A 27,990-nucleotide genomic window follows, 5' to 3' on the forward strand; every position below is an offset into this window, starting at 1 on the left:
CAGTTTGCTTTTTTTTAAACTTTATTTAAGTGATAGCAACTGTCAGCAAACAGTTTTGTTGCCTAACATTTCCTAAGTAATCACTTTTAAAGAAAAATAATAATATATTTTTTACCTCGACCTCAGTTATAAAATAGTAAAAAGAATGTATGAATCGCTTGAGCAAGTCGGGAAACTTCTGAGGGTGCTTGGTAAATTCAAATAGGTGTTGGCTTGGTACGAAAACGCAAATCCAAAAGATCCGATAAAAAATATATTTTTTTTAAATCCTAAAATCTTCTTATTAAGGTTTATTCTATAGCTGTTAATAAAACGAAAATTAAAAATTGAGCCAAGAAATGTAGCTATAGTAAAAGCTATTCGAACAAAGCTGTATACTGCCGTATTTTGGGTAAAATTTGCTCCAGACATATATGTACTCGACCTCTCCCCGCAAATGTAGTGCAATATTTTCGTTAAAACTTTTAAGATGAAATTTAAGATTTAGGGGGATATTATTGAGGAAAGTTTTCAGAGTTAAAGTATTTCAATTTTTATAAACTGTGAGATTAAGTTGAGATGGTACCCACCAGATGGGTGTCACCCGGTAGGGGGGGGGGACCGCTCCCTGTCAAGAAAAGTTTTTTGACCAAGCAAAAAAAAAAAAACTCCTCAAGTTACAGCTTTTAAACATTGAAAGCACTGGATTTGATTAACATCTGTTAGTTCACTGAAAAAAAAAATCCGAAACGTTACTGATTATTTCCGTGTGACGTTTCGGGATTTCAATGGTTTTTATCCACTTCTTGGAAAAATCAAGCATCTTTGTCAAAAAGTTTCCTGAATTGCTGAAAGTTGCACGAATGCAGACTTTTCCCTGTTGTAAAAAATATTTTAAACTCCCAGTTCACAGATTAACTGAACGTATTTCTAAAGTGTAACGGCTTCTGTTTGATTACGGCCCGTCCAGACTGATTAAGCTCCCAAAGGGAGCGAATAAGTCTATGGAATACTTAGCTTTGCAAGAATTGCCGGGGAGTAAAATCCTCAATACTTTCTTGCAATTCTGTCTTAGCTTTGGCCATGTTTCCAATACTGATTTGGGAACTTTCTTGATAAATCAGGAATGTACCAAACTATCATATTATATCTACTTAAGTTTACTCTAAAGTTCCAGGGACCCGACTCGCTTTAAACGGAAAGATTTCTGACTTTTTCAGGAGGTTTCTAGGATAATTTCAGGAAGGTTACTGAATTTTCGCGGAAAACATTCCTGGCTTTTTCAAGATAGGTTACTGGCAGAAATTGGGCACATCAGCTGCCCATTATTTTCCAGGAACGTTTCTGGATCGTTTTTACAGTGTAAATATTTAAAGGGGAGCAAAATTCAATTTTTTAAAATGGGATTTTTAAGTAATCTCACTTTAGAAATCGCAACTGTTGGATAATTTGATTTTCAAATTGAATTTCTAACGTTGTAAAATCTTAGGTTTACAATAAAATACAACGTGAAAATTTCATAAAAAGGAATTAATATTTCAATCTCTGTTTAGAGGTTTTCCCCTCTTCCCATGAGGAAGAGGGAACTGAAAAATAAATAAATAAGTAAAAATAAATAAATAATAAAAAAGTCGGAGTCGGACGTTTCAAAATCCAGGAGTTAGAGTCGGCAATTTTTCTTCCGACTTCGCAGCCCTGATCTTAACTATTTCACTTTGCCTCACATTTTCCTACTATTGTTGCAAAATTTACTTGATAAATTAGTCATTTTTCTTTCGTGTAGATAAAGCTGATAGAAGGATGATCCAATGTTTTATTTCAGTTGGATTACATACATCTGGTCTTACCATATGACTGCAGAACATGAAGCCCTACATACTGCAGCTGAATGCCAGGCTGGACTACAGGTACGAGTAAAATAGAATTTTGTTTTTTCAAATTTCTTTTTCATGTGTGTCAAGTACAGGACAGAAACTTGAGTTGAGATAAACTATTCAAATTTTTATGTTTGAGTCTTGTACATTGTCATTTTCATTTGTACTCATATCAAAGCAAAGACGAATTAAAAAAAAAAAAAAAGTAGTTTTTTTTTCCCTCTTTCAGTAAAGTCATGTACGGTTCTGATGTTTTTTCTTTTTTTTTCGTATTAGTGTCATAGTTTAACTCACTTTTCTCATATATTGACTTTTGTCTTCATAATGACTCTGATAACCGTTCTCACTTTTCAAAAAACAGTTCGGGTCTGGTGTGGGAAAGTGGTTAATGGGGTAAAATGGTTATAGTTCAAATAAAAGATTATATATTTGAAATAAATGGAAGAATTGGGGTAATTTTTTCATTTTAGATTTAACAATTAGGAATTAAGTTTTGAATTACAAATTTTAATTCTGGAAAAATTTAGTTTTGGGAAAAAAAATCTTTTTGTTTGTTTCTGAAACATTTTAAATTCTGAACGAACGTTTCTTTTAACTTCTTCGTAAAATTTTGTTCATTAGAATTTTTATCAGAGTGGTTGTGCAGGTAGCTTCGCGTATGCCTCAAGAACACGTTGTAATCCTATAAGGTATGAAAAATTCTTAGCATTTTTTCTGCAATCACAGCTTTAAATTCACTCTAGTAGAAAAATCCCCCCCTCCCCGAAAAAAAGCTGTTAAATTTCAGGAAAAAGTAGAATTTTAGAACTTATTTTGAACATAGAAATATTAGATAAAGTTTAATAATTTTTTCCCTGTTGTTTATTTAATAAAGTATCATTTTTTTTCAGAACTCTCTTTGGGTGTAATATTTTCTTATTATTTAATTTAGGTAAATTTATACATTATTCAGAAGCTATCTTTAATATATTCCCTAAGAAAATGAAACATCGGAAATTATCCTTCCCTGATGATATTGATGAAATCCAAGAGTGAAACATGATTAAAATTCTTGGTGAACCAACTTTTGATCATATAGTTGACCATCAAAAATTTGTAATTTATTTAAATAAAATTAATTTCCTCAAAAGGCTTTGGTGTGATGAGCAGAAAAAAAGTATGACTATTTATGATGGTTTTACATTTATTTATTTATTTTTAACTATGACCACTTTACCCCACCCCAGGTCATTGACACATATGAAAAAGAAAATGTCGTTACGTTATTCAAATCATTTTTTTTTCTTCCAAAAATTCAGTGCAAAGTGTTCTTTATTAATGTAATGCAAAATAACAAAGAAAAAATGTGAAGTTTTTAAATAAATTTTTGTAGCTATTGTTTATCTAAGTTGAAAAACCTGGTTTTTATGACCACTTTACCCCACCAGACCCTACTAAATATCGATAAATCCATACCATTTATCAATAAATACCTTGTGAGCTGTCCCTTTTTATTCCCCCTATCTACTCTTATTCATATATTTTTCAGGTACATATGGCTGTTGGAGCGTTAATTGAAGGAATAATTACTTTCATTAGTCGTATAATTGCCTTACAATCCACAGTATGGATTCCGGAGTTGCAATTATCTGCAAATGCCATTGTTACAACAATTCTAGTGTTAGCAGGTATGCGTCCTTCCATTTTAGTACCGCGAATTCCATTTAGACAAGCTCGTCATTTGGAGTGGGGGGGGGGGGGGGAGGTCAGGGGTATTAATTTCTCCTCTGGCTTTGAAAATGTAGTGTTTTTGCATATAAGTGGGATTGGTTTGTGTTGTTTTCAGAGAAAATTGGCATTGAATATACACCCTTTGCCCCTCTTCCATGGAAAATTTCTTAATGACGGGTCTGTTTTTAAGCTCTAATTTCTTGGAATCAATTATTTATGCTATTAAATTTCTTGATGTCCAGAAACTACTTTCCTGACAAAAAAGGCTTTTAATGTAAGAAGGGGCATAAAATTTAAATTTCTATCAAGAGAAATTAAGTTCCTATTATGTAAAACTCGATTATGTATCGTGACATACGAAGGAGTGAGCAGCAAAGCGATTGTAAGTACCGAAATTGAAAAATTGTAAGAAAACCTCTTCTCTATTTTGAGATGAGAGATAGTACTAATAGCCCTTGCAGATACTTCTATACAGAATTATTCAGAGAAACGAATTCAATGACACATTGATCAATCGTGCTTGATTCGATCGAATACTACCTACCAATAGCGCAGCAAGAAATTACTTTCTATGAGGGGAGAAGGTAAATTCTAGCTTTGGGCTACTGGTAGATAGAATTCGATCGAATAGCACACAATCGATCAATGTGTTGAAGATGAATATGCTTCTTAATTTTGGTGGGAGGACTACAGATTTTTAATTTTTTAAAGAGCGTTAATAGTATAGATGAAAATTGAATTTGGAGAATAAATAAAATTTTTGGCCTTGACAAGGTTCGTAACATCATAAAATATACTCCAGAAAATATAAAAAAATTTATGCATAACCTACACGGCACAACGCCCTATTTTTGAGATTTCAGATCACGCATTTCATACACGTAGAGCCTTTGAATACGCGTCATGGAAAAATTAAATAAGTATTTTTTTATATCTTGTTTCATTTTTCATTCAGCTTGTAAGCAAATGATTGTGTTATACACTATTAAAAAAAAAAACCCTGAAAGTTCAGGTAGTTTTCTGACTGATTTTAACAGAATATTTCTGTAATGCTTCAAAACGTATTTTTTCCTTACAACAACAGAAATATCACGAAAGGAAGTAACGAAAACAGAATTTTTCCATTTAGGGTTGCCGCTGTGCTGTACTTTGTTAGTATTCTGATTAGCCTTCAAGTTATGATAAACATCGCTTTTTGATAGTGCTTATTAAATCGCACTGTTACTTTTTGTTAATTAAAAGCTTATTTAGAATAACAACTCAGATGTCGTAGACAAAATAGATAGATTGCTATTTCATGCCTGGAAAGTAATATACTCGTATGTCGAAATTGTTTTTACGCCTTTGGGCTTTGTAAGTTTGAAAAAATATTTGCGCCATTTTCAGACAGGCAGATGTGTTTTGATCGCCGTGGTGATTTGATGTGGGTTTTACTGAGTCAGTATTAGAATATTTTTGCGGTGTATTATGTTGCTCAATACTTCGAACAATTCTATTCCTTAGTCATATTGTGTGTTCTAGCGGTGAGAATAGTTTTAGGATCTCGTGTTATCCATTTAAAATAAAGGCTATTGGATTACTTGTATCCAGATGCAATGGAGACACTTAAATTTAGCACCGCTGGTCACATGTAAGTATTGTTGAATATTTTTGTACGTGTTAATATACAAATGTATTTTTCTTGTTAATATGCATTTGATAGAATTCCGATAGTAGCTGATTTAGAATTTATAGAACTATTATAAAGTTACTGTTTTTGCTCTAACGCGTTGTATTCTTGAAAGTCATTAAAACGTTAAATGCCAACATTTCGTATCAACCGGAGATTATCGTGGTGTGCGAGCAAGACAGAAAAAATTACTCAGTTTTTTTTTTTTTTTTTTTTTTTTGACAGATTGAAAGTAAACATTTTGAATCTCTAAATAAAATTATTTCTTGCTGTTATATTTTTTGCGAAAAGGCATAGTAGATTGTTAATCTTTGAAAGAACAATTACAATTTTGACAAGAATAAGTTTTCTTGACTACTTAGAAATCTGGAAACATTCATTACTCCTTTCGGGATTTCATTTATAATAAAAAATATAAATTATTTAATTTATTTCCTTAGGATCTCATCCAACAACTTATTTGAGATTGCAAGTTCCTTATAAAAACATTTCGGGTAAAACGAACTGATTGATATGTTTAGCCTAAGTATAATGCTTATGCACTAAAAATCTATGTTGCTATTCCAATGAGTGAAAAATGCGGAAATCACCCTTATACATCATTTGAGCAAAATATTCTTCAAGTGTACGTCAATGATTCTGTTTTTAAACACATTAAATTGGTATGCGGTACTCTCCATTAGGTATATTATTCCATGATAAAGTCAACCAGTTTTTAATGGTATTTTATTTGACTCATTCTGCAAATAAAAATATTCTATTTTTCATGTATGCTTTTCCATGCCACGTCAGAATATGTACGAGGGGATTTGGAAGGAAATATCGAACAGTATCAGCATCAAAAATTGGTGTTATATTCAAATCCACTAATTTCCTTGTTGGTACTTTTCGATTATTTATATTCATCTGAAGGTGCAAATTTCGAGATAGATGCTTGAAAGGTAAGTTATCAAGCAAAAATTTCACTTAAAATATATTTCAGTAATAAATACAAATTAAAAAAATAATAGTTTTTGAATAGTTAACTATTTTTCTATTATATATAATTTTAAACATAGGATAGAAAAACGAGAATGAAATTTCAGTAAAGTATGAAAATGAGAAACGAAAAAATAGTGCAACGAAAAATCAAGAACCGAAAGTTCTGTAAAGACACAGAAAATTTAAAACGGAAAAACAGATGGACGGAAAATTTAAAAACGGAAAAATAGATGGACGGAAAATTTAAAAACGGAAAAATAGATCAACGGAAAGAAAAGAAATGGAATTTTCGTTAAATCACGGAAAATTTATAAATGGAAGAACAGAACTAAACGGAGAAATGAGAAATGGAACTTCTGTTAAGTCACGGAAAATAATTTACCGGAAACGTAATATTTACGGCAACTTTGCTGCCGGTACTTTATCCGTTATTTTCAGGAAATTTTTTTAACAGTGTATTTATGAAATACCCAAATAACATAATGTGTTGATATTTCGCTCCCTCCATTTTTTGCGCACCATATGTCTCAATGAATGAAGTAATAATCTAAGGATGATCCAGTTATAAAAGAGTAAAATAAAATACTTCCGTTCAAAGTTTTCTCGAAGCAATAAAAGGAAGTTTTTTAACCGACGAAAAAACGGAGGAGGTTCTCAATTCGACACTTATATATATATTTTTTTTTAATGTATGACCACGCATAACTTTTTACAGAACAGTCTGATTTTGATAATTCTTTTTTTATTGGAAAGGGTATACCCCGAAGGTGGTCCCATAAAAATTTTGAAAAAAAATTCCTACCCTAAGGGTGGGAAAAGGGAGATATTTGTTGTTCACTCACAGATTTTTTTGTATATGACCACACATAACTTTTTACAGAATAGTCCGATTTAGAATATTCTTTTTTTTATTGGAAAGGGTATAGCCTGAAGTTGTTCCTATATAAATTTGAGGGAAAAAATCCTTCCCTAAGGGTGGGGAAAGGGGGGCGATTAGTAGTTCACTCTAAGATTTTTTGATGCTGAATTGGGTATAACAAAAAAAAAAAAAAAAAAAAAAACTCACGATGAATGAGATGCAGACTTGTATGTCTCTCGTGTGTACTCTCTTGAGCAGGTAAACGACAGTATCTGCAGAAATGAGTTTTCGAGATATTTGAAGAATTGTGCGCTGGATTCAGTACTATCAACTGGGAAATGTTGGAATTATATTTTTTTTTAGCGGAAACCAAATAAGTTAATTTGTACAACAAAGCTAACGTACAAACAATGATGACAAAATGCAAAAAAAAAAAAAAAAAAAAAGATAAAATTGCAGTTATCGCCCTTTACCTGCACACGGCAGTGTAGACCTCTCAATCTCTGGTACTTGTGATTAGGGTTAGTTTTCAGTGCCAGTCGTCAAACATTTTTTATATTCAGGATTTGTATGAAAAAAAAAGGCGAAGTTTAGTGATGGTGACATACTATTTTTAACCGACGAAAAAACGGAGGAGGTTCTCAAGTCGACACGTATATATATATTTTTTTTAATGTATGACCACACATAACTTTTTACAGAATAGTCCGATTTTGAATATTCTTTTTTTATTAGAAAGGGTATAGCCTGAAGTAATTCCCCTATAAATTTGAGGGGAAAATTCCTACCCTAAGGGGGGGGGGGAGAGGGGGTGATTAGTTGTTTACTCCAAGATTTTTTGATTCTGAGTTGGGTATTACAAAAAAAAAAAAAAGCTCACAATGAATGAGCTTCAGACCTGTATGTCTCTCGTGTGTACTGCCGTGGGCAGGTAAGCGGCAGTATCTGCAGAAATGAGTTTTCGAGATATTTGAAGAAATGTGTGTTGGATTCAGTAGTACTAACAATAAGAAAATGTTGGAGTTATATATTTTTTTCAGCGGAAACCAAATAAGTTAGTACAACAAAGCTAACGTACAATAGATGACAAAATGCAAATTCGTCAGCAATTTGTGTTATCGTAGAAATATCGATCACAGTAGGAAAATGCACACGAACATCTTTATACCGTGCATTATTCTTTAGGAGCCACTGCAATGCCACTTGAAGTTTACCTATATTAATTTGAAACTCCCTAGAATGTTCTAAATTTTCACGACTTTCTACTACGAGCACTAATCCAGTTTGATTAGGTTCAAGCGGAAGTTGTTCCGCCAGCTCGACCACATCCTGAGCAAAAAGGATTGCCTGCCCTTTGCACCAGTCTTGGCTCAAACGATTTTGAACTTTTATTATTTTAAGAAATGGCACTACTCTGCAAATAAAACGTTTCTCAATTTCCGATAACTCATCAATTTCTGTAGGTATTGCAGCTACCGACATTTTGTTCCAATAGGCCTGGGGTGGAGTTTTATGTTTTTTAATATTGTTTGAGCATCGTGAACAAGTAATTATATTACCTAAAGCTACCAGTTCGTTAGGCAAAATAGAGCCTAAATTTTTAGTTTGCAATTTCCTACGTTGCTGAGGATACAAATTTTTTTTGTATATTGAACACGACAAGTCAGCATCCTTATATATTATTTCTGTAGCCTGTTTTTGGTTTCTACGCCAGATTTTCCTCAATTCTTGACCGATCTCTTTGATTTACGCTTTATTTTAAAGCTTATGGTGCTGGCTACTGACGAAAAATAGACCCACGGTCTAAAAATTGTTTTTTTCAGCCGAAAAACCTGTTTTAAAGAACCAGAATGAGGTTTTCGGTTAAACTTATAACTTTAATTTGCGCTATGACCGACAGAGCTGAATAGCTTGATCGGCAGAGCATTCTCTTCGTAACCAGGAGAATGCGTGTTCGGGCCCGCGTCCGGACAATCTTCATCAAAAAATTAGAGAAATATCGCGCATTACATGAACACTTAATTAATTGAATGACAAATATGAAGGAATAGAATAAATGAGAAGGAAACGCTCCTTGCTGATATGAGAACTTGAAGTGACTTTGTGCCAAATTACTTCTGAATTGTACGTTTTTTTTTTCTTTTTAAGCTTTGGCTGTGGTAAGAAAATTAAAGCATAATGTAAGCGAAAATATAAGTAACAGGTTTAAGATTTCAGACTACAATAGAATTGTTTTTTGTTCAGAAAAAAATAATAAATCGTATATTGAAATATATATTCTTCTAATGAGTTTTTGACTCTTTGTACAAATAAAAAAATTACTACAAAAATTACTATTATTAAAGGTAAAATATATTTTTTCTTCTTTTTGCAAAAAAACAAATAGCTTATCACATTTTTATTACATTCGAAAAGCTACGCTTAAAAAAGAGCATTGTTCAATTTATTTTGTATTTTAAACGTGCTGTTAACTGATGAACACGTGCTGCCATCTAAGTCATAACGGTTCAAGCAGCCTGCGGTAACAAATTGTAAAAATTTTCAAGAATAAAAAAATGTCTCTTCAATATCTTATCTTATATATTATTCCCTTCTCATTTTAAAACTTATCAGGCAGGCTAATGAAGAAAAATAGACTTACGGTCGAAAAATCAAGTTTTCGAAAACGCCCCTTGCTGTTTCAAAACCTTGATGCTGCCTGTAGTTCTTACGCATTTTTTAAAAGCAAAGTTCTAATGCAGTTTTCCATTTTTTACGCCGCTTTCGGCAAAAAAAAAAAAAAAAAGCCTGTGTGTGTGTTCATGCTTTAATAAAGCTTAAAAGCACTGGACTTAGTTGTTCAGCTAAATTGATAAATTTTTTTCGGTACAGCGTTCGGCTATAAACTATCTGAACTTCGGGCAAGTTTGGGCTGTCCGATATAATATCAAATTTATATTAGTATTACGCATTACATGTACTCATAACATACAAACGTAATAAAATAAATGCAGTGGGAATGCTACTTGGTGTTTCGACTCCTTTATGCAGGCTACAGTTATCATTGGGATAAGTTGACTGTTAATCGAAGGGTGTTCTTCCTTTTTTTTAAGCTTTGACTACATTCAGACCACTCAGCATAATGTAAGCATAAAAAAGTATTAGATTTACCAAAAGGAAATCCTTTTTGTGCAGAAAAACATTTTCATTGTATGCTGAAATGTAGATGTTTCTAATAGCAGTGTTCGACCTTTTGTACAAATGAAAAAATACTACGCCAAATTAAAACTACGAGTTTCACCCAGTGAAGTTTTTATTCGAGCGAATACGATATAAAGCATTAAAATATTATTAACTTCATTAGCAAGAAATCATTTTCTACTCCTCTACATTCTGCTGAAAAAAAAAACATTTTGTCTACGTTCGAAAAGTTACACTTAAAAAACGGACTCAGTTCAATTGGTTTCGGTTTTGAATTTTAAGTATTCGATTAAAAGAGAAACATGTGCGGGCATTTAAGCCGTAACGGTTAAAGCAACCTTCTATGTGAAATAGTTCAATATTCAAAGATAAAAACACTTATTTTCAATCTAATTTATTACTTCTCTAGAATGTTCGTTTCAATCGCTACGTGAGATCTTCGTCATTCTTTAATCAAATTCCATGCTTTTCGAATAATTTTAAATCGTATCATGCTGGTTAATGACAAAACATAGAAGCATGATCTTATTATTATTATTATTATTTTTTTCTTTTGGCAAAAAGCTATTTTGCTGTTTTTTACTACGCATTCCTTCAATGAATAGCTTTCGAAAAGGAAGGCGCAATTGCTAGGTTTGTTGGGGTGTCGGGCTGTTAATCAGAATTCCGCCAATTCGAATCCATGCCAATAAATATCTCTTTAATATTTCTTTTTTTTCCGTCAGATGCTCACATGGGCAGGACTGTATTTGCCACAACCTGTTTTTTTACATGCACAATTATTGCTTTTTCACGAGTCACTACTCAGCCACGTTTAATGATATTTATGTTTGAATTGAAAATATGTACGACCAAAAGGTGAGCGATGATCAAATTATCACAACGTTGTATTTAACGAGGTTTTGTTACTGATGTCTTTAAATTACATGCCTTCTCTTCTGCGCTTACTTTTTTTTCGGTTCTTCTTCATAATGTTCTTCCTTTGAAATTCTTAAAGAGCGAAATACCTTATGAAACGATTCGAAGCACAGTGCGGAGTTCCGCACAGGTCGACTAGTAAACATTAATTGATTTCTTAAAGTTTTCTGCGTTACACTGGTTTCTTCGATCGCGAGCTGCTTGTCGCATGGCGCTCAGACGATTAGTTCTCTCCTCGAAAGATTCGTGAAGTACCACCATTGCTGAACGGTTACGAGCAGCATCCAAACGCAGCATACGTTCGTCCTCAATTTCATTTTAAACTCGCTCTCTTATCAGATCTAAACGATGAGCGCGTTGCTCTTCACTCTCATTTGAAAGTCGCTCTCTTATCAGATCTAAACGATGAGCGCGTTGCTCTTCACTCTCATTTGAAAGTCGCTCTCTTATCATATCTAAACGACGAGCGCGCTGCTTATCACTTTCTTGCAATAACCTATCGTTATTGTAGCTTCTCATTCTAGACAGTCTTTCCTCGCGCTGACCTAAACTCTTCTGTGAATGTGTTAATGTAATTCTCTTTCTGTTTGCTTCCAACCTTTTTTCTTTCTCATTAATAGATTCTTCTAAACATCTTTTCCTCATCCGAGCAGCATTTTTTGTAGGCCTACCTATGTTAGTATATAAAGCCTGCTTTTTAAAAATTATTTATGTAACGCAACAGATAATTGTTAAAATACGATTATATATATATATATATATATATATATGTAAGAACCGCCGCTTGGTTCTCATTACGAATCTTGTTGCAGTGTTGTGGCGTGATAATCTACCACGTAGGAAGAGGACAGAGCTACATTCACTAATCACATCTTTATTCTTGCATGGAATATAACAGCAGGAACTTCTCTTCTAACTAACTTGTTTAGTTGTGCCACGATTTTTATATAGGGAATATCATTTAGAGATTACAGATAATTATCCCTCGATCATGTGATCTCACGTGATCTATATAGGAGGAGCAGATTGCAATAACGAAATATTATTGGGCTTTGCACCGCAGACAGAGGCTGGCTTAAGTCTGGAGGGAAAAAAAGTGTCTGGTAGGTACTTTAAGGGGAATCTCATCTGAGCCCACAACATAGCCATATATGGTGTGAGAAGCATTTAAGTGTGTAATAAATAATGTCAGTGACTCATATGCGCTGACATATAAGTGAACAGAACTTAATATGGAAAAGGCCTAGCAAAGGATTTTTCATATTACATCCCCCCTCCCCCAAAGAATACGTCAGGATTGAATAAGGGGGAAAAAATGAAGACGGGAAATTATCTGCAACCTCTTTCCTTTTTTTTTTTCAATCTTCTGTTATAACTTTATACACGTTACACATACAAAAACACTACAGTTACTAATAAAAACACAGTACAATTAAAATGACATTGTAGTTTGAGGTAAAATTATGTAATAATCAATACTTTTTGTAAGTTCTCTTTTATTATTTTTGCTTTTAACAATTCTCGAATTTGATTGTCAATTTCTTCCTGTTGTTTAGGGGACGTTTTATATGCCCTTAATGTCACCGGTAAGTCGGATGTTAACCTTACCCGTTGTGGTTCAATTCTAATAGTTCCAACATCATACTTATTTATCGAAAATATATCGTCATAATTTTGGAGCATTTCCTTCAGATCCGCATTTTCTCCGTTTTCCGAATCTCCGTTGATTGACTGACGTGAGCGCATGCCTCCACCCACGCAATCCAACACGGAAACCTTAGAAAAATGAAGAGGATCATTTTTTTCGCTTCTCCGAATTTTCTTTTTTTCTCCTTCTTGATTACTGGTGCTATTAATTGCCTTTTTTATGCTATTTTCAGTTCGATTTTCCTTAAAACATTTTTTCTTTTTAGTTTTGTTAACTTTTTTCCTACGCTTACTTTTCTTTAATTTAGTATTTTGATTTCCAGGATCATTATTTTCACTGTCCTTAACCTTGATTTCAGGCAAAGTGTGCAAAGACACATCATTTAGCGCGGACTCAGAAAAAGTGATCAGTTTTTTCCGATCCTGCATAACGACCCGTCTCATACAGTCAATGACTAAATGAAATCGAATGCAACTCTTTAAACCTAATATGGCATATGGTAAATCGGTGTCTAGAATAAAAAATTCCACCGGTCTAACGATATTACCAACTTTAAGGTGGAGCGTACATGTTCGGTTAAGTGTCAGAATTCCCTGGGTTTGCTTAACATTCACGATTGTTTTTTCTTCAATCGAGACATTTAATGTTTTTGCAATCACACTAGGAATAATGTTTAAGGTTGATCCTGTATCTAAATTTAAACAAATCTTTTGTAATAAACTCGAGTTTCTTTTATTTTTAGTGTACACTTCATTATATAATTTATTTTCATTATATAATTTCTTTTCACTTTTGTAGATTATTTCGCCTTCTATATACCCGGGAACTAGTAATTGTCATGCTTCATTTGAATTTTCCTCTCCTTCCCTAAATTGTTTATCCTTATTCGGGGACTCTAGTAATGGTTCAACCGTCGAGGTATTTGGTTTATTTATGCAGGTTTGTCCCCAATGATATGCGTTAATAATTCCTTGTTGTGCGCAGAATTTACAAGGATTAGGAGGTAGCTCCAGTGTATAATGTGTTGTTTGTTTTTTACGGGCGTTCTTTTCCTCATTTTGGTTTAAAACACGACGTTTGTCCTGTGGTTGACTAAAATTATTTGGTCGAAAATTATTTCTACTTTGGTGAGCGTAATTAGGGTTTTGCCGAAAATTGTTTTGCATTTGGTTTCGCGGTACCCAGTTTTGATAAAATTGGGTAGGTCCCCTATAAGCACTTGGTTGTTGTGTCTTGGTCTTAAATTCATTTTTTGACATTTCGTGTGGTACCTCGTTAATTATCTTAGTGACCACTTGAAGCCATTCTGTAGGAGTTTGCGGGTCTTTAATTAGCAGAAAAGGTTTAATTTGTTGCGGTAACCCATCTGAGAGCCCTTCTAGAATATGTTTGTTACTGAGATTTATTTTCCTCCCCAGTTCTACTTTTTCAGTGAAATAAGAGAATAATTCTTTGGCGTTTCCCGAGAATCTCAAGTTCTGGAATCTGTGAAACTACTCATCGGGGTGAAATAATGTTCCTCAAAAATGTCTATTATCTCGCGAAAAGAAGTGCAACACAAACATTGATTAATATAGATTTTTAAGGCGGATCCGCGAATAAATTTCTGAAAATTTTTTAACTTCCAGCTATCGTTTAATTTATTTAGGTTCGTTTGTTGGTTAAAATGAGTTAACCAAGCTGAAAAATTTATTCCCAACTCTGGCTCAAACAATAAGATTTCTGGATTGCTACCCGTATTTGTTTGTTTTGCTTCATTTTCAGAAGCAGAAATCCCGGCTAAATTTAGTTCTTGTTTTCTCTCAGTAACAGTTTGGCATTCCGCATCTGTGTTATTTACGTTTAATTCAGGCGATACCTCAGCTTGAGTTTCCGCATCTTTTCGATTTGATTCTTTGTTTTCCATTTTTGAATAATTTTATTAGAAGGGACTATTCCTGGGTCATTTTCTATTTCAAGGTTTTGACTAGTTTTGCCACTACGCAATATTATTATCTCTAATTTCATCAAACTTTAAAGCATTTCTTCTACTTTCCACATTCATATTCAAATTATTTAGTAAAATTTTAACAAGTGCTACAAATTAAAGACACATAAAAATAGTACCACAGAAGAGACTATCTTACTTTAAATCAGAACAGAAAACACATTTACATCACATGAAACATTTTTGGCAACCAAACAAAATACTACCATAACGGCATGAGCCTTTTAAAGAGCTTGGACGATAAATATTATACACATTAACCATAATTAATGTAAAGAGATCATGAAAACCTTTCCCTAAAAATCACAATATGAACGAAAATACGTATTTCAAGAACGTAAAAGTATCATATTCCGAAATCTAAAAACAAATGTAACTCAATCACCAGCCTGATCTCAAGATTTCAATTGAACGAAAGGGAAAAAAAAACACACAAGAGATCCTTGCAAATCGAACTTTCAACGAGCGAAGCCCCTTTCATCTGATCATCACAGTAAACCATATGGTGGCACAATTTATCACCAGCAAGTGGATCCTAATGATGTTTTCGCACACTGGATGGGTCACACTCTCACATTCAACAAATGCGCTGAGCACCAACACTCGGAAAAATCTTCGCTGGAGTTCCACTGAAATGATCTCTGGTCTCCGTCTGGCACTTAAAATTTTCTTTTTCTTTCTTAGGATATTCTGAAGTGGTTTCACTGTTGTTAGCGGTTAACTCCGAAAGACACTGTTTCGATGTCTTGAAGCAAAAAATCCTCTTGCGGATGAAGCATGGTATTATCTTACGCAAATCACTCAATGCTGTAAAAATTTTAAAATGCTACAGCTCTGCCCTCATTTATCATCCTACCGGCTTGTAAGAACCGCCGCTTGGTTCTCATTACGAATCTTGTTGCAGTGTTGTGGCGTGATAATCTACCACGTAGGAAGAGGACAGAGCTACATTCACTAATCACATCTTTATTCTTGCATGGAATATAACAGCAGGAACTTCTCTTCTAACTAACTTGTTTAGTTGTGCCACGATTTTTATATAGGGAATATCATTTAGAGATTACAGATAATTATCCCTCGATCATGTGATCTCACGTGATCTATATAGGAGGAGCAGATTGCAATAACGAAATATTATTGGGCTTTGCACCGCAGACAGAGGCTGGCTTAAGTCTGGAGGGAAAAAAAGTGTCTGGTAGGTACTTTAAGGGGAATCTCATCTGAGCCCACAACATAGCCATATATGGTGTGAGAAGCATTTAAGTGTGTAATAAATAATGTCAGTGACTCATATGCGCTGACATATAAGTGAACAGAACTTAATATGGAAAAGGCCTAGCAAAGGATTTTTCATATTACATATATATATATATATATATACATATATATATATATATATATATATATATATATATATATATATATATATATATATATATATATATATATGTGTTAATAGCTAAAGTAAGGTAGGTAGATATTTTAAAAGTAATCAAAAATATAAGCATACAGATTATAGCCACATTAGTAGCTTATAGCCACAAAAAATTATAAAATAAAAACTTTTTAACAAAAAAATTGAACCGCCGAAAAAACTGAAAAGCAAAAAATAATAAACCATTTTAATTAAACCTTAATAACTAAGTTCTTAAACTGATGTAAGTATACCTAAGTATATATTTTTGTAATAATTTAGAGTTTTTAATTAACCTTAATAACTCAGTTCTTAAATTAATGTAAGTATACCTAAGTAGTTTTGAGTCGGTGCCAAACAATAAATAAACAAAGATCCCTAAATTACCTAAATTTAAAGAAAAAACCAAATAAAATTAGCAATGTAATGTGAAATGTCCGGCGATAAACATAAATATTTCAAAAAATGCTCCCGCCACACGCCATCATTAAATCATGAATACTAGTAGATCGTATACAACAAAAAGTATCTCTCGTTGGAGCTTTGAAACCTTTGGGACCTCGCACGAGAGAGGCAAACAACCAGTGAGAAAAATCTTCAGGATCATGTATGCAATTAACGGCTACAGTTGTTATGCCATACTTACGCTGAATAATACTATGACCCACAAAACCATTTATTTGAGCTTTTAACAAGATGAGAAATCCTTCTTCAGTATGATGAACAATGATATAAACATTTTGACTGTTGTATATGAGGCAAAAGCTCAGTAGCAGCCAAATACTCGACACGTGCTTCTTCGAGACATATCGACGACGTTCGGGTTTAACTTCGTGAACGCTCGGTATTTTCCGGCGAAGGGGCGTGTCGCCATACGCCACCGCTGCGCCTCACGCTTTACAAAAATAATTAATTTGCTTGTTTGGCACCGACTCAAAACTACTTAGGTATACTTACATTAATTTAAGAACTGAGTTATTAAGGTTAATTAAAAACTCTAAATTAATACAAAAATATATACTTAGGTATACTTACATCAGTTTAAGAACTTAGTTATTAAGGTTTAATTAAAATGGTTTATTATTTTTTGCTTTTCAGTTTTTTCGGCGGTTCAATTTTTTTGTTAAAAAGTTTTTATTTTGTTATGTTTGAACATACACTGTTAAAAAAATTTCCTGAAAATAACGGATAAAGTACCGGCAGCAAAGTTGCCGTAAATATCACGTTTCCGTTAAATTATTTTCCGTGACTTAACAGAAGTTCCATTTCTCATTTCTCCGTTTAGTTCTGTTCTTCTATTTATAAATTTCCCGTGATTTAACGAAAATTCCTTTTCTCTTCTTTCCGTTGATCCATTTTTCCGTTTTTAAATTTTCCGTTCATTTATTTTTCCGTTTTTAAATTTTCTGTGTCTTTACAGAACTTTCGGTTCCTGATTCTTCGTTGCGCTATTTTTTCGTTTCTCATTTTCACATATTTTACTGAAATTTCATTCTCGTTTTTCTATCCTATAAAATGATAGATAATAGAAAAGTAGTTAACTATTCAAAAACTATTATTTTTTTAATTTGTATTTATTACTCAAATATATTTTTAGTGAAATTTTTGCTTGATAACTTACCTACCATACAGCTTTCTTCAAGCATCTATCTTGAAATTTGCACCTTCAGATGAATAAAAATAATCGAAAAGTACCAACAAGGAAATTAGTGGATTTGAATATAACACCAATTTTTGATGCTGATACTGTTCGATATTTCCTTCGACATCCCCTCGCACATATTCTGGCGTGGCATGGAAAAGCATACATGAAAAAAAGAATATTTTTATTTGCAGAATGAGTCAAATAAAATACCATTGAAAACCGTTTGACTTTATCATGGAATAATATACCTGATGGAGAGTACCGCATACAAATTTACTGTGTTTAAAAACAGAATCATTGACATACACGTGAAGAATTTTTGGCTCAGATGATGTATACCTTCCCCTCCCCCCCGTGATTTCCACATTTTTCACTCATTGGAATAGCAACATAGATTTTTAGTGCATAATCATTATACTTAGGCTGAACATCAGTTCGTTTTACCCGAAATGTTTTTACAAGAACCTTGCAATAATCTCAAATAAGTTGTTGGATGAGTTCCTAATAAAATAAATTATGTAATTTATATTTATTATTATGAATGAAATCCGAAAGGAGTACTGAATGTTTCCAGATTTCTAAGTAGTCAAGAAAACTTATTCTTGTCAAAATTTTAATTGTATTTTCAAAGATTAACAATCTGCTATGCCTTTTCGCAAAAAATATAACAGCAAGAAATGATTTTATTTAGAGATTTAAAATGTTTACTTTCAATCTGTCAAAAAAAAAAAAAAAAAAAAAAAAAAAAAAAAAACTGAGTAATTTTTTGTCTTGCTCGCACACCACGATAATCGCCGGTTGATACGAAATGTTGGCATTTAACGTTTTAATGACTTTCATGAATACAATGCGTTAGAGCAAAAACAATAACTTTATAATAGTTCTATAAATTCTAAATCAGCTACCATCGGAATTCTATCAAATGCATATTAACACGAAAAACACATTTGTATATTAACATGTACAAAGATATTCAACAATACTTACATCTGACCAGCGGCGCTAAATTTAAGTATCTCCATTGCATCTGGATACAAGTAATCCAATAGTCTTTATTTTAAATGGATAACTCTAGGTTCTAAAACTATTCTCACCGCTAGAACACACAATATGACTAACGAATAGAATTGTTCCAAGTATTGAGCAAAATAATACACCGCAATAATATTCTAATACTGACTCAGTAAAACCCACGTCAAATCACCAGGGCGATCAAAACACATCTGCCTGTTTGAAAATGGCGCGAACATTTTTCCAAACCTATAAAGCCCAAAGGCGAAAAAACAATTTCGACGTACGAGTATATTACTCTCCAGACATTAAATAGCAAGCTAACTATTTTGTCTACGACATCTGAGTTGTTATTCTATATAAGCTTTTAATTAACAACATGTAACAGTGCGATTTAATGAGCACTATCAAAAGTGATGTTTATTATAACTTGAAGGCTAATCAGAATACCAACAAAGTACAGCACAGCGGCAATCCTAGAAATGGAAAAATTCTGTTTTCGAAATTTCTTTTCGTGATATTTTCGTTGTTGTAAGGAAAAAAAATGCGTTTTGAAGCATTACGGAAATATTCTGTTAAAATCAGTCAGAAAACTATTTGAACTTTCAGGTTTTTTTTAACAGTGTAAGTTTACTGGTGAGCTAAGAAATGAAGCCACATTGACTGAAACCGGATTTGCTTTTAAAGCAAAGTATTTTTAAAGAATATTATTGATTTTTTATTTACATTTGCATATTATCAGTGTTTCTTATTTGCTCAAAAAGAAAAAAAAATCCCAGGGATGAATTATTCAAAAAGGCGCACCACATTATGTATTTTTCCTATGAAAATCTTCTGGGCATAACTTGTTTTTAACGAGAAATAACCCGATTCAGGGATCAAACAACCAACTGACAAAATACAGGACATTTTTTGAAAAGAATATTAGATACATTAAAAAAAATGGCGACAGTATTTTGGGAAAGAACACTTTATTTCAATTTAATTTGAAAATGATTTAGTAACAAATTAGCTTAGAGTAATAGAATTACTTGATCTTTCTGAGCAGCTTCTAAATTTTTATTACCAGCATTTATAATTTTTTACCCACCTCAATGTCAGTCATACATTTACGTTTGAGCTCTAATGTTAGTTTGGTATTTTCCTCATCTATCATTGCTTAAGCTAAATAAGTGCTTTCCTTAAACCTTTTCAATTTATCTCCAGAAGATTTTTCTTTTGTTACATCAATCGATTTATAGGGTCCATTTTTTTCTTCCTTCTTATTTCTTGCCGGTTTTCTTTTTCCTTTTGTTCCATATCTTTAACGTCCATATAAATCTTTCTTCAAATTTCTATACCAAGTTCTAATTTAAAAAAAAAAAGAAAGAAAGGAAACAGAAGAATGATGAATTTATAAGAAGGAAGAAAAGTTTTATAGGGAAACTATAAGGAAACTCCTAAGGTGCAATTTATATCTTAAAAGTAATAGATGCCAAAATTTACTAGTCGTAAAAACGCATTTTATAGTCTGTCTTCAGTGACATCAGAGGAAGGACGGAGGAGGGGGATTGCTCCGAGAAGATTATCGAAATTGGCGTGTGAAAAATAGTTTTAGTTCATCTTTGGTTGTGTTCGGTTGCAAGGACAAAAGAGTTGGTTATATTCATTAAAAATTTCTCCATGGAGAAATTTTCAAAATTGACATCAAATATCGCAATTTTAGGAACTTTTTCGATACTTCTGGGGAAAGTAATGTTGGAGCTCTTTCCTAAAATTCTTTCAAAATTGAAATCAACTTGAAACTATTTTTGGTGATCGAAGCTTAGGAAGGATCGCGCTATTCCCGAAAATTTTCCGAAACTAAAGTTTTAAACACGCAATTTTGGATCACCTTTGTTGACGTTGCTAGAGGGAGGGAGATTCAATCGTCTCAAATCGAAAATTTTCGAAATTGAAGTTTAAAACGCAAATTTAGGCTGTCTTTGCTTTACTTTAGGGGATCTGGCGGCCTTCCTCCGGGTGTTTCTCGGCACTATTGTATCAAAAACCCATTTTTGACTATATTTAAAAACGATAGGGGTAACGTGAAAATGTTCTGAAACGAAATATTTTTCGGAACTAAAATCCATTATATGGGCTATTTTTGGGAAGGAAGGGTTTTGGGGCTCCCATGCGGATATTTCTAAAAGTGCAATTATATATTATCTTTGGTGACGTTAACGAAACTGGGAAGCTTCGGTGGATCTTTCGGTTATTTTTCGATATTGATATCTAAAAAATACAACTACTGACCTTTTGTCCACCTCACCTCGACCATTGATGGGTATGCCCTGCTGCCGTGAAAAGTTACGTAAGTCAGGCAGTTCTAATCCGGAATTTCTTAGGAATTGAAGTCCCAAAACCATATTTTAGGCATTGTTTGAGAACGATGAGACTAAGAGCGGGCGGGGGTTCAGTGTGCCCTCACGAACTGTTTTTTGAAACTGAAGTCAATTTCAGGCTAGTTTAGGCAGGAAGGGTTCTGTGACTCCACGGAACCGTCTAAAAACGAAATTTTGAGGTGTATAGTGATAGGGTTGGAGGAAAGGGGGATCCGGGATCCTTCTCCGAAAGTTCTTGAAACTGATGTTTGAAAAACGCTTTAGTTTGTTAGGGGGTGGGATTAGAGGCCTCTTTAAAGACGCTAATTGAGACTCTCTTTGGTAGTTATGTTTGACAATAAATATCGGGGCCCTCCATCGCAAAAATTTCGAAAAATAAATCCGAAAAATGTCATTAAGCAATTTTTCATGACATTAGGAAAAGCTGTCGTCTGAAAACACATTTTGGATTTTAGAGCCTACATTTTTAGGCTATGTTTGATTAAGTTAAGGTGGAAGGGGTGAATCAGAGACTTGATTAGGTCCTTAAGATCGGTGGTTCAACCAGTGAAATTTTCCGAAATTTAAGTCCTAGAAACGCAATTTTAAGCCTTCTTTAGTCTCGTCAAGGAGGTTATGGCATCCTTTTGGATCTTCGTTTTGGAGCACATTTAAATTTGCTTCCCGGTGAAAGAGTCCTCCTTCCTGATCAGAAACAGGGCAGTTCATTAGGGATTTTAATTAGAAAAAATTGCCGTAAAGGGGGAAAAATTACAAAATTTTAGTTCGTCATTCAAATATGTTTGACTCCCAAGGGAGTCGCAATTATCCACTTTCTCTCCACCCGTCCACGATTGTTGAACACAGAATTTGCTGTTGAAATGCTTGCAAGACTATCTAATCAGTATCGCTTGTTTTTTTTTTTATAAATAAAATATGTCTTCATTGTTTAGGTCTATAAAAGTTTGGGGGGTAAACATTAGTGGCCGCCCTCGGTGCTCCTTTTAGAAGGCACCCTTTTATGCTTCAGGTCGGGGGCCATTTCCCTCATTTCTCCTCCCCTGTATCCATGCCTGATTAACGGTTCTGTCACAAATTTTGCAACCAAATGAAGCATGTGTGTAAAGAGTAGATATTGATGAATAATGGACCAACAAAATATTCCCTAATATTCTATTTTTCTTAAACTATGCAATGCTGTCGGGAAATCGACAGTTACGTACTTTGATAATTGAACATTTAAAATTTAGCATATTTATTCGACGTATTATTAGTTATCTTGTGAGAAATTCGTGAGGAATTTTGCTTGATTATAAGAACAATATGATGCAGCCCACGGCCGCCCCTTGCTTTGGCCGCCCTTGTGCGGTGCACACCCTGCTAGGATCGGCCCTGTTTAAGACCCACAATAGTGTCTTAACTCCTGCTTGGCTTGTCACCAGTTACAATTGTTATGTTGACAGAAAAGAATCTCCCCGTGAAAGCTTGGTCATGAGAGAAAGTAAGGACAGTCTCAAAAAGTTTGGTCAAATTAGGGTAGTGGGGCTTTTCATCTTTCGTGTTAAAGATGAAATTTCAATACTTATCGATGTGGTTATTTGCAAGAGTAAAGAGGGAGCAAATCTCTACTCCTGACCACTATATAGTGACCCCAAAAAGCATGAAAAAAGGAAGTCCTTATTTGCAGTGGGGAAGAAAGGAGCGTAGGTCCTAGTACCGCATAGTGGCGGTCCTAAAACTCAAACAAGGGGGAGGGGGAGGCTAAACTAGGTCCAAGAGCCATCGCTGTTTAACAGACAACCCTGTTTCAACAGTATGAAATTTGTTTTGACCTCATAGGGGAGGGGGTAAAGCCCCCTTACCCTAGAGATGAAGTAAAATATACATGACTGGTCTAAAAGTAATAACTTTCAGATTTAAAAACCCTGATTGCAGAACAGAAAATTTTTCACCAAGCCTTTCTATTCCATTGCACAGATTGCAATTTAATCAGTTTTACATTTTGACTACATGGAAGAAGGGACTACATTCTCCTATTTCCACACCCCTTCCATTAATACGCCACTATATAAATTTATTTATATATAACGTATATAATTCGCAAAATATTAGAAATCTGTAAAATTTTGAATTTACCAAGTGTAAGTTCAAACCTCATGGAGGGGGGGGGGGCTATAGCACCTCCGCGAATCCGCCACTGGTACCACACAAACTACGCCCTCTCGCAGAGTCACATTTTGAACCATTTACAAACATGTGATCAGCAGAGAGACCCAATAGCGACCAATGGTGGCGTTAGATTATAGTAATGCAGAGAAAATAAGAAAAAATTCCTCTGGAGTACCAAAATTATAGGATTTTTTTTTTAAATATAGGATGGTTTTTCACCTTTTTTGAAAAATACAGGAAATACATGGTACGATCCAAAGTAATGACCCTAACGTTATACTGACGCACGCTCCGCTAGACAGCGGCAGTGTTGGTGGCTGTTGGCTTTACAGCATAACGCAGGTCAGTTGCCTCCCAGCTATCGGAGTGGTAACATCAGCTTTTACAGCAAACCCTATACGGCGGTGCGTGACACGGCGATTTGGAAAGCTCGTCAGAGCTACGCAAAGAGATCAAATTTTGCTTCCGGTTTCTTTCCCAAACGTTCGCAATGCTTCAACAGGCATTTGGGACTGAGTGTCTGTCCTATCCGCAAGTAGAAAAGTGGCACGAGGCCTTTCGTAAAGCCGGGAAGTGGTGACTGACGAACCCCGTCACACCCGTCCTCGGCCGGTACTGACGTGAATGTGCAACGATTGTGTGAATTTTGAACACGGACTGGTGTTTGAGTCTCGAACAAGTAGCAAAAGTCCTCGACTTATCGGATACAACGCATTGTTACGGAAAAGTTACACATGTGGAAAGTCTGCGTGAAACTTGTGCCGAGAGTTCTGACTGAAGAAGGTCTGATGTCGACACACTCCCGTGGTGCCCTAGCCTTCCTACAGTCCCGGCTTGAGGCTTCCTGACTTCTTGTTTCCACTATTAAAATCAGCACTGAAAAGGAAACGTTTTGACTTTATCGAGGAAATCCAAGCACACGTCGAGGCTGCCCTTGCGATACCCTGGAACAGGACTTCAGGGATGCTTTTGAGTCATGGAAAAGCTGCCTACAGAAGTACATTGTTGCAGGAGGTGCCAATTTTTAAAACTATTAGTCAGTTGTATCGATCAGCTAAATAAATATGTCTTTTGAAACGAAGGCTTATTACTTTTGAATCGTGCCATGTATAGGATGACTTTGATCCCTGCCTGATTAAAACAAGAAATATTTTTTTGATCCATCACATTCTATTGACTCCCCCCCCCCCCCAGCTAATCCATTCTCAGAAATTTTTACACAACATTCTGAAGTCAACCGAAAGTTAGTTATGAGTCACAAATCCTGCAAAAAAAAAAAAGTAATGATGAGCATTTCTTCCTATTATGTAGAATATACTTCTCCCGGGCATATTGCAGTTTTAATTCAAACTAAAGCAGCTAAATAAAATAATGAACGGCACGATAAGTAGTTCAAGTTAACATCCTCTCCAAGGTTCGTGAATCTTTAAAAAAAATGATGAATAATCTCATCAAAAAATTTCACTTATACTTTTTTTTTTAATTTTACCGAAACCGTTTTTTTTATAAGCACTCACAAATGTTTTTCACTAGGTTGAGTAAATATCATGGTCTCTTCATGCTTGTTATAAACGAGTTCGACTGTACTTACCGTTTTGCTTTAAGACCTGTAGAATTGCTTTTTTCCTTTTTTTTCTTCTGTTAGGAAACTTATTTATGGGTTACATTTATTTAATGTACGGTTCAGAGAAATTTATTAGTCATCATTGTCACAGCTCATTTTAATATCTAATAGAATTCTTTTATTTGTCTTTCTTCTTCTAGTGACCCTCTCAATCTTAACGTCTTGGTTGCATTGTTAAAAAAAAATTAAAATTTTGAATTTTTAATGCTGTAAATTTTTTATCAGTAGAAAAGAGCTATCAAAAAGAACGCCTAGCCTAAATCAATAACTTGATGTCTTACGATCACCTTTTTCTTTTCTTATGGTACTTAAACTTATATTTTAAAACTTTGTATATTTAATTTGTCATTCGAACTAATTTTTGTGATTCTTTCATAGCTACGAGTACAACAGGTGGCTTTTTCAATCCAGTTCTTGCCACTGCACTCACCTTAGGTTGTAAAGGAAATACTCTAGTAGAGCATCTTGTTGTTTATTGGATTGGCTGTCTGGTCGGTGGATTCATGGCACGAATTGTGTATGAAGCCCGAAGCCAATCCGAAAAGTATAAAGAATTATAATTGTGATAAATCATTATTTCAAGTCTTCCTATCATTAAGTTTTATGTGTTGTCTTCCACTGCCAGAAAAGAAGAGTATTTACTATCGTTAATCATTATTCAGAAATCGTGTTGTTCTCTTAACATCCAAAATGCGATGTTGGTTTTTGCATTGCTGAAATAAACTCATTTAAATCCTTGTTTTCTTACTATGTTGGTTTTAATTACCGAAAGAATTTCTTTGTCATTACAATGTAGAAACATGAATGAAAGCATGTTTGTAATGATAGAAATATGATCGTTTGAAACAGCAGATAAATTCCAATTGATTTATTGTTAGTGATGTAAATAAGTGCTCTACTCGCTTCAAGGAAACGGGCAAAATCCATTTATCTGGTTTTGGTAAGCGTTCATACCACTCTGATGACTCTCGGTTTATCCCTTTCAGACCTAGCGCTGCATTTTGGGAGGACAATGCACTCCTTGATTATATCCTATTTTTGTTGTACTACTCCAATTAGAAAAGATAAATGGAAATAAGACTTTTAAATCATACTAAAAAGATTCCGAAAGACCTTTAACCATAAACCTTTGTTTGAGTTGGCAACGAAAACCCATAGAAAACCAGAAACTTCTATAAACAAAACAGTTCAATAGTAAAAAATTGCTCAGGAGTGTTACGAATTCTCATTTATGAAAGTAAATTTTTTACTTACCAAACCAAACGATAACGTTTTTACAGGGGATGAATAAAAGGAAATGAAAACTATTATGGCTTGCCTTGATCTTTCCCTCATTTTATATTTGCCACTTTGGGGTACAAAACAGGAAATTTTCATTTATGTATACTGGAGTAAAGAATCAAATAAAAATTAAAACTAAAATTTATTTCCACACACACAATACTTTCATAGAAGGCAGACTTCTGATTGAAATACAAGTATTTTCCTCCTTTTTTTCTTTTCCAAAAATAAACTTTCTCCGTTAAAAAAGTTCAGCTTTTTATTTGCAAAACATAGAAATTTAACTTGAGTTCCTCTCAACATCTACTTAAAGATAATACACTCAAGAGCCAAAACATTATGACCACCCCTACATTTTGCAATGAACTCGCCTGGATGACATGGACGGCACGTGAATAGGTGGAAGTGGTATTTAACTGCTGCTGGAGAGTCTGAAGAATCATTCTTCCACTTACTTCTGTGTGCGATGGGAAAGGCTGTGGATCTAAGCGACTTCGATAGAAGGCAGATTGTAATGGCTCGAACGCTCAGAACAAGTATTTCAGAAACTGCATGACTCGTGGGTTGTTTGCGACCTACAGGTGTTAGTACTTATGCAAAGTGGATGAATGACGGTGAAACCAGAAGTAGACGACATGGTATTGGACGTCCACACCCTATCGAAGAAAAAGGTCGTCGGGGACTGTCTCGCATGGTGAAGCAAAACCGAAGCCAGAAAGTGGCTCAGCTGACAGCCCAATACAATGCAGGACTTAGTAGAATAGTATCGAAGCACACTGTTCAGCGGACACTGTTGGATATGGGGCTATGCAGCAAACGTCCCACTTGTATGCCTTTGCTGACCAAGCGTCACCGCCAACTGCACCTACGCTGGGCCCGGGAACATCGCGACTGGTCCATGAATCAGTGGGAGAGAGTTGCCTGGTAAGATGAATCACATTTTGTCATGCATCACGGCGATGGCCGTGTCAGGATACGCCGTCTTCCGGGCGAACAGTTGCTCCCTCAATGTACAGTAGGTCATACATAGGCCGGTGGTGGCGGTTTTACGCTTTGGGGGACCAGTAGCACCCTTACATGGCCTCTGTTTTTCCAGCTAGAAATGGAATGTTAAAACAGGACAACGCCCCGTATCACAAGGCTAAAATTGTGTTGGAGTGGTTCGAGGAACATGATGCTGAATTTCAGTTAATGTCCTGGCCGCCTCACTCACCGGATCTCAATCCAATAGTACACATTTGGAATGTCATGAGATGGCAGCTCAGAGTTCAAAGACCACCAATTCGCAATATCTCGGATTAGTGTAACAATTGCTTAAACATCTGGTACTATCTGTCTCTGGCCATCTACCAAGGACTTGTGGCATCCATGCCAAGGGGGGTTGAAGCTGTGTTGCACGCCAAAGGTGGGCCAACTTGTTATTGACAGGTGGTCATAATGTTTTGGCTCTTGAGTGTATTTTAAGTACAAATATATGAGAATGGACTAATAAGGAGAAAGTATCAAAGCTTGCTGAAAGTAAACTACCATTAATCAGCAAGGGTGGAAAGCTAAATGTTTTGAGTGTTGAGACAGTGAAAAGACAAGTTGGAAACAAATATAAATAAATTAAAACATAAAATTTCATCTTCAACATGATTAGGTTAAAGATGCTATATATTGATAATCAATGATCTCAAAAGGTACTTTCAACAATAAA

General features: G+C 34.4%; 1 protein-coding gene across 2 annotated transcripts in view; it reads left to right on the top strand.

Annotated features, from left to right (window-relative positions):
• Positions 1-25,748, top strand: part of LOC129230978 (aquaporin-11-like) — a 47,094-nt gene extending 21,346 nt beyond the window's left edge. For both annotated transcript variants that reach the window (XM_054865218.1, XM_054865217.1), the window contains exons 4-6: positions 1,802-1,886; positions 3,382-3,520; positions 25,389-25,748. In XM_054865218.1, the coding sequence (XP_054721193.1) occupies positions 1,802-1,886; positions 3,382-3,520; positions 25,389-25,570 (406 nt within the window). In that variant the 3' untranslated portion in view covers positions 25,571-25,748. The remainder of the gene's footprint in view (positions 1-1,801; positions 1,887-3,381; positions 3,521-25,388) is intronic.
• The last annotated feature ends 2,242 nt before the right edge of the window (positions 25,749-27,990 follow it).

The sequence above is a fragment of the Uloborus diversus genome, chromosome 10 (genome assembly GCF_026930045.1).
Source record: "Uloborus diversus isolate 005 chromosome 10, Udiv.v.3.1, whole genome shotgun sequence".
In the NCBI taxonomy this organism is placed as follows: domain Eukaryota; kingdom Metazoa; phylum Arthropoda; class Arachnida; order Araneae; family Uloboridae; genus Uloborus; species Uloborus diversus.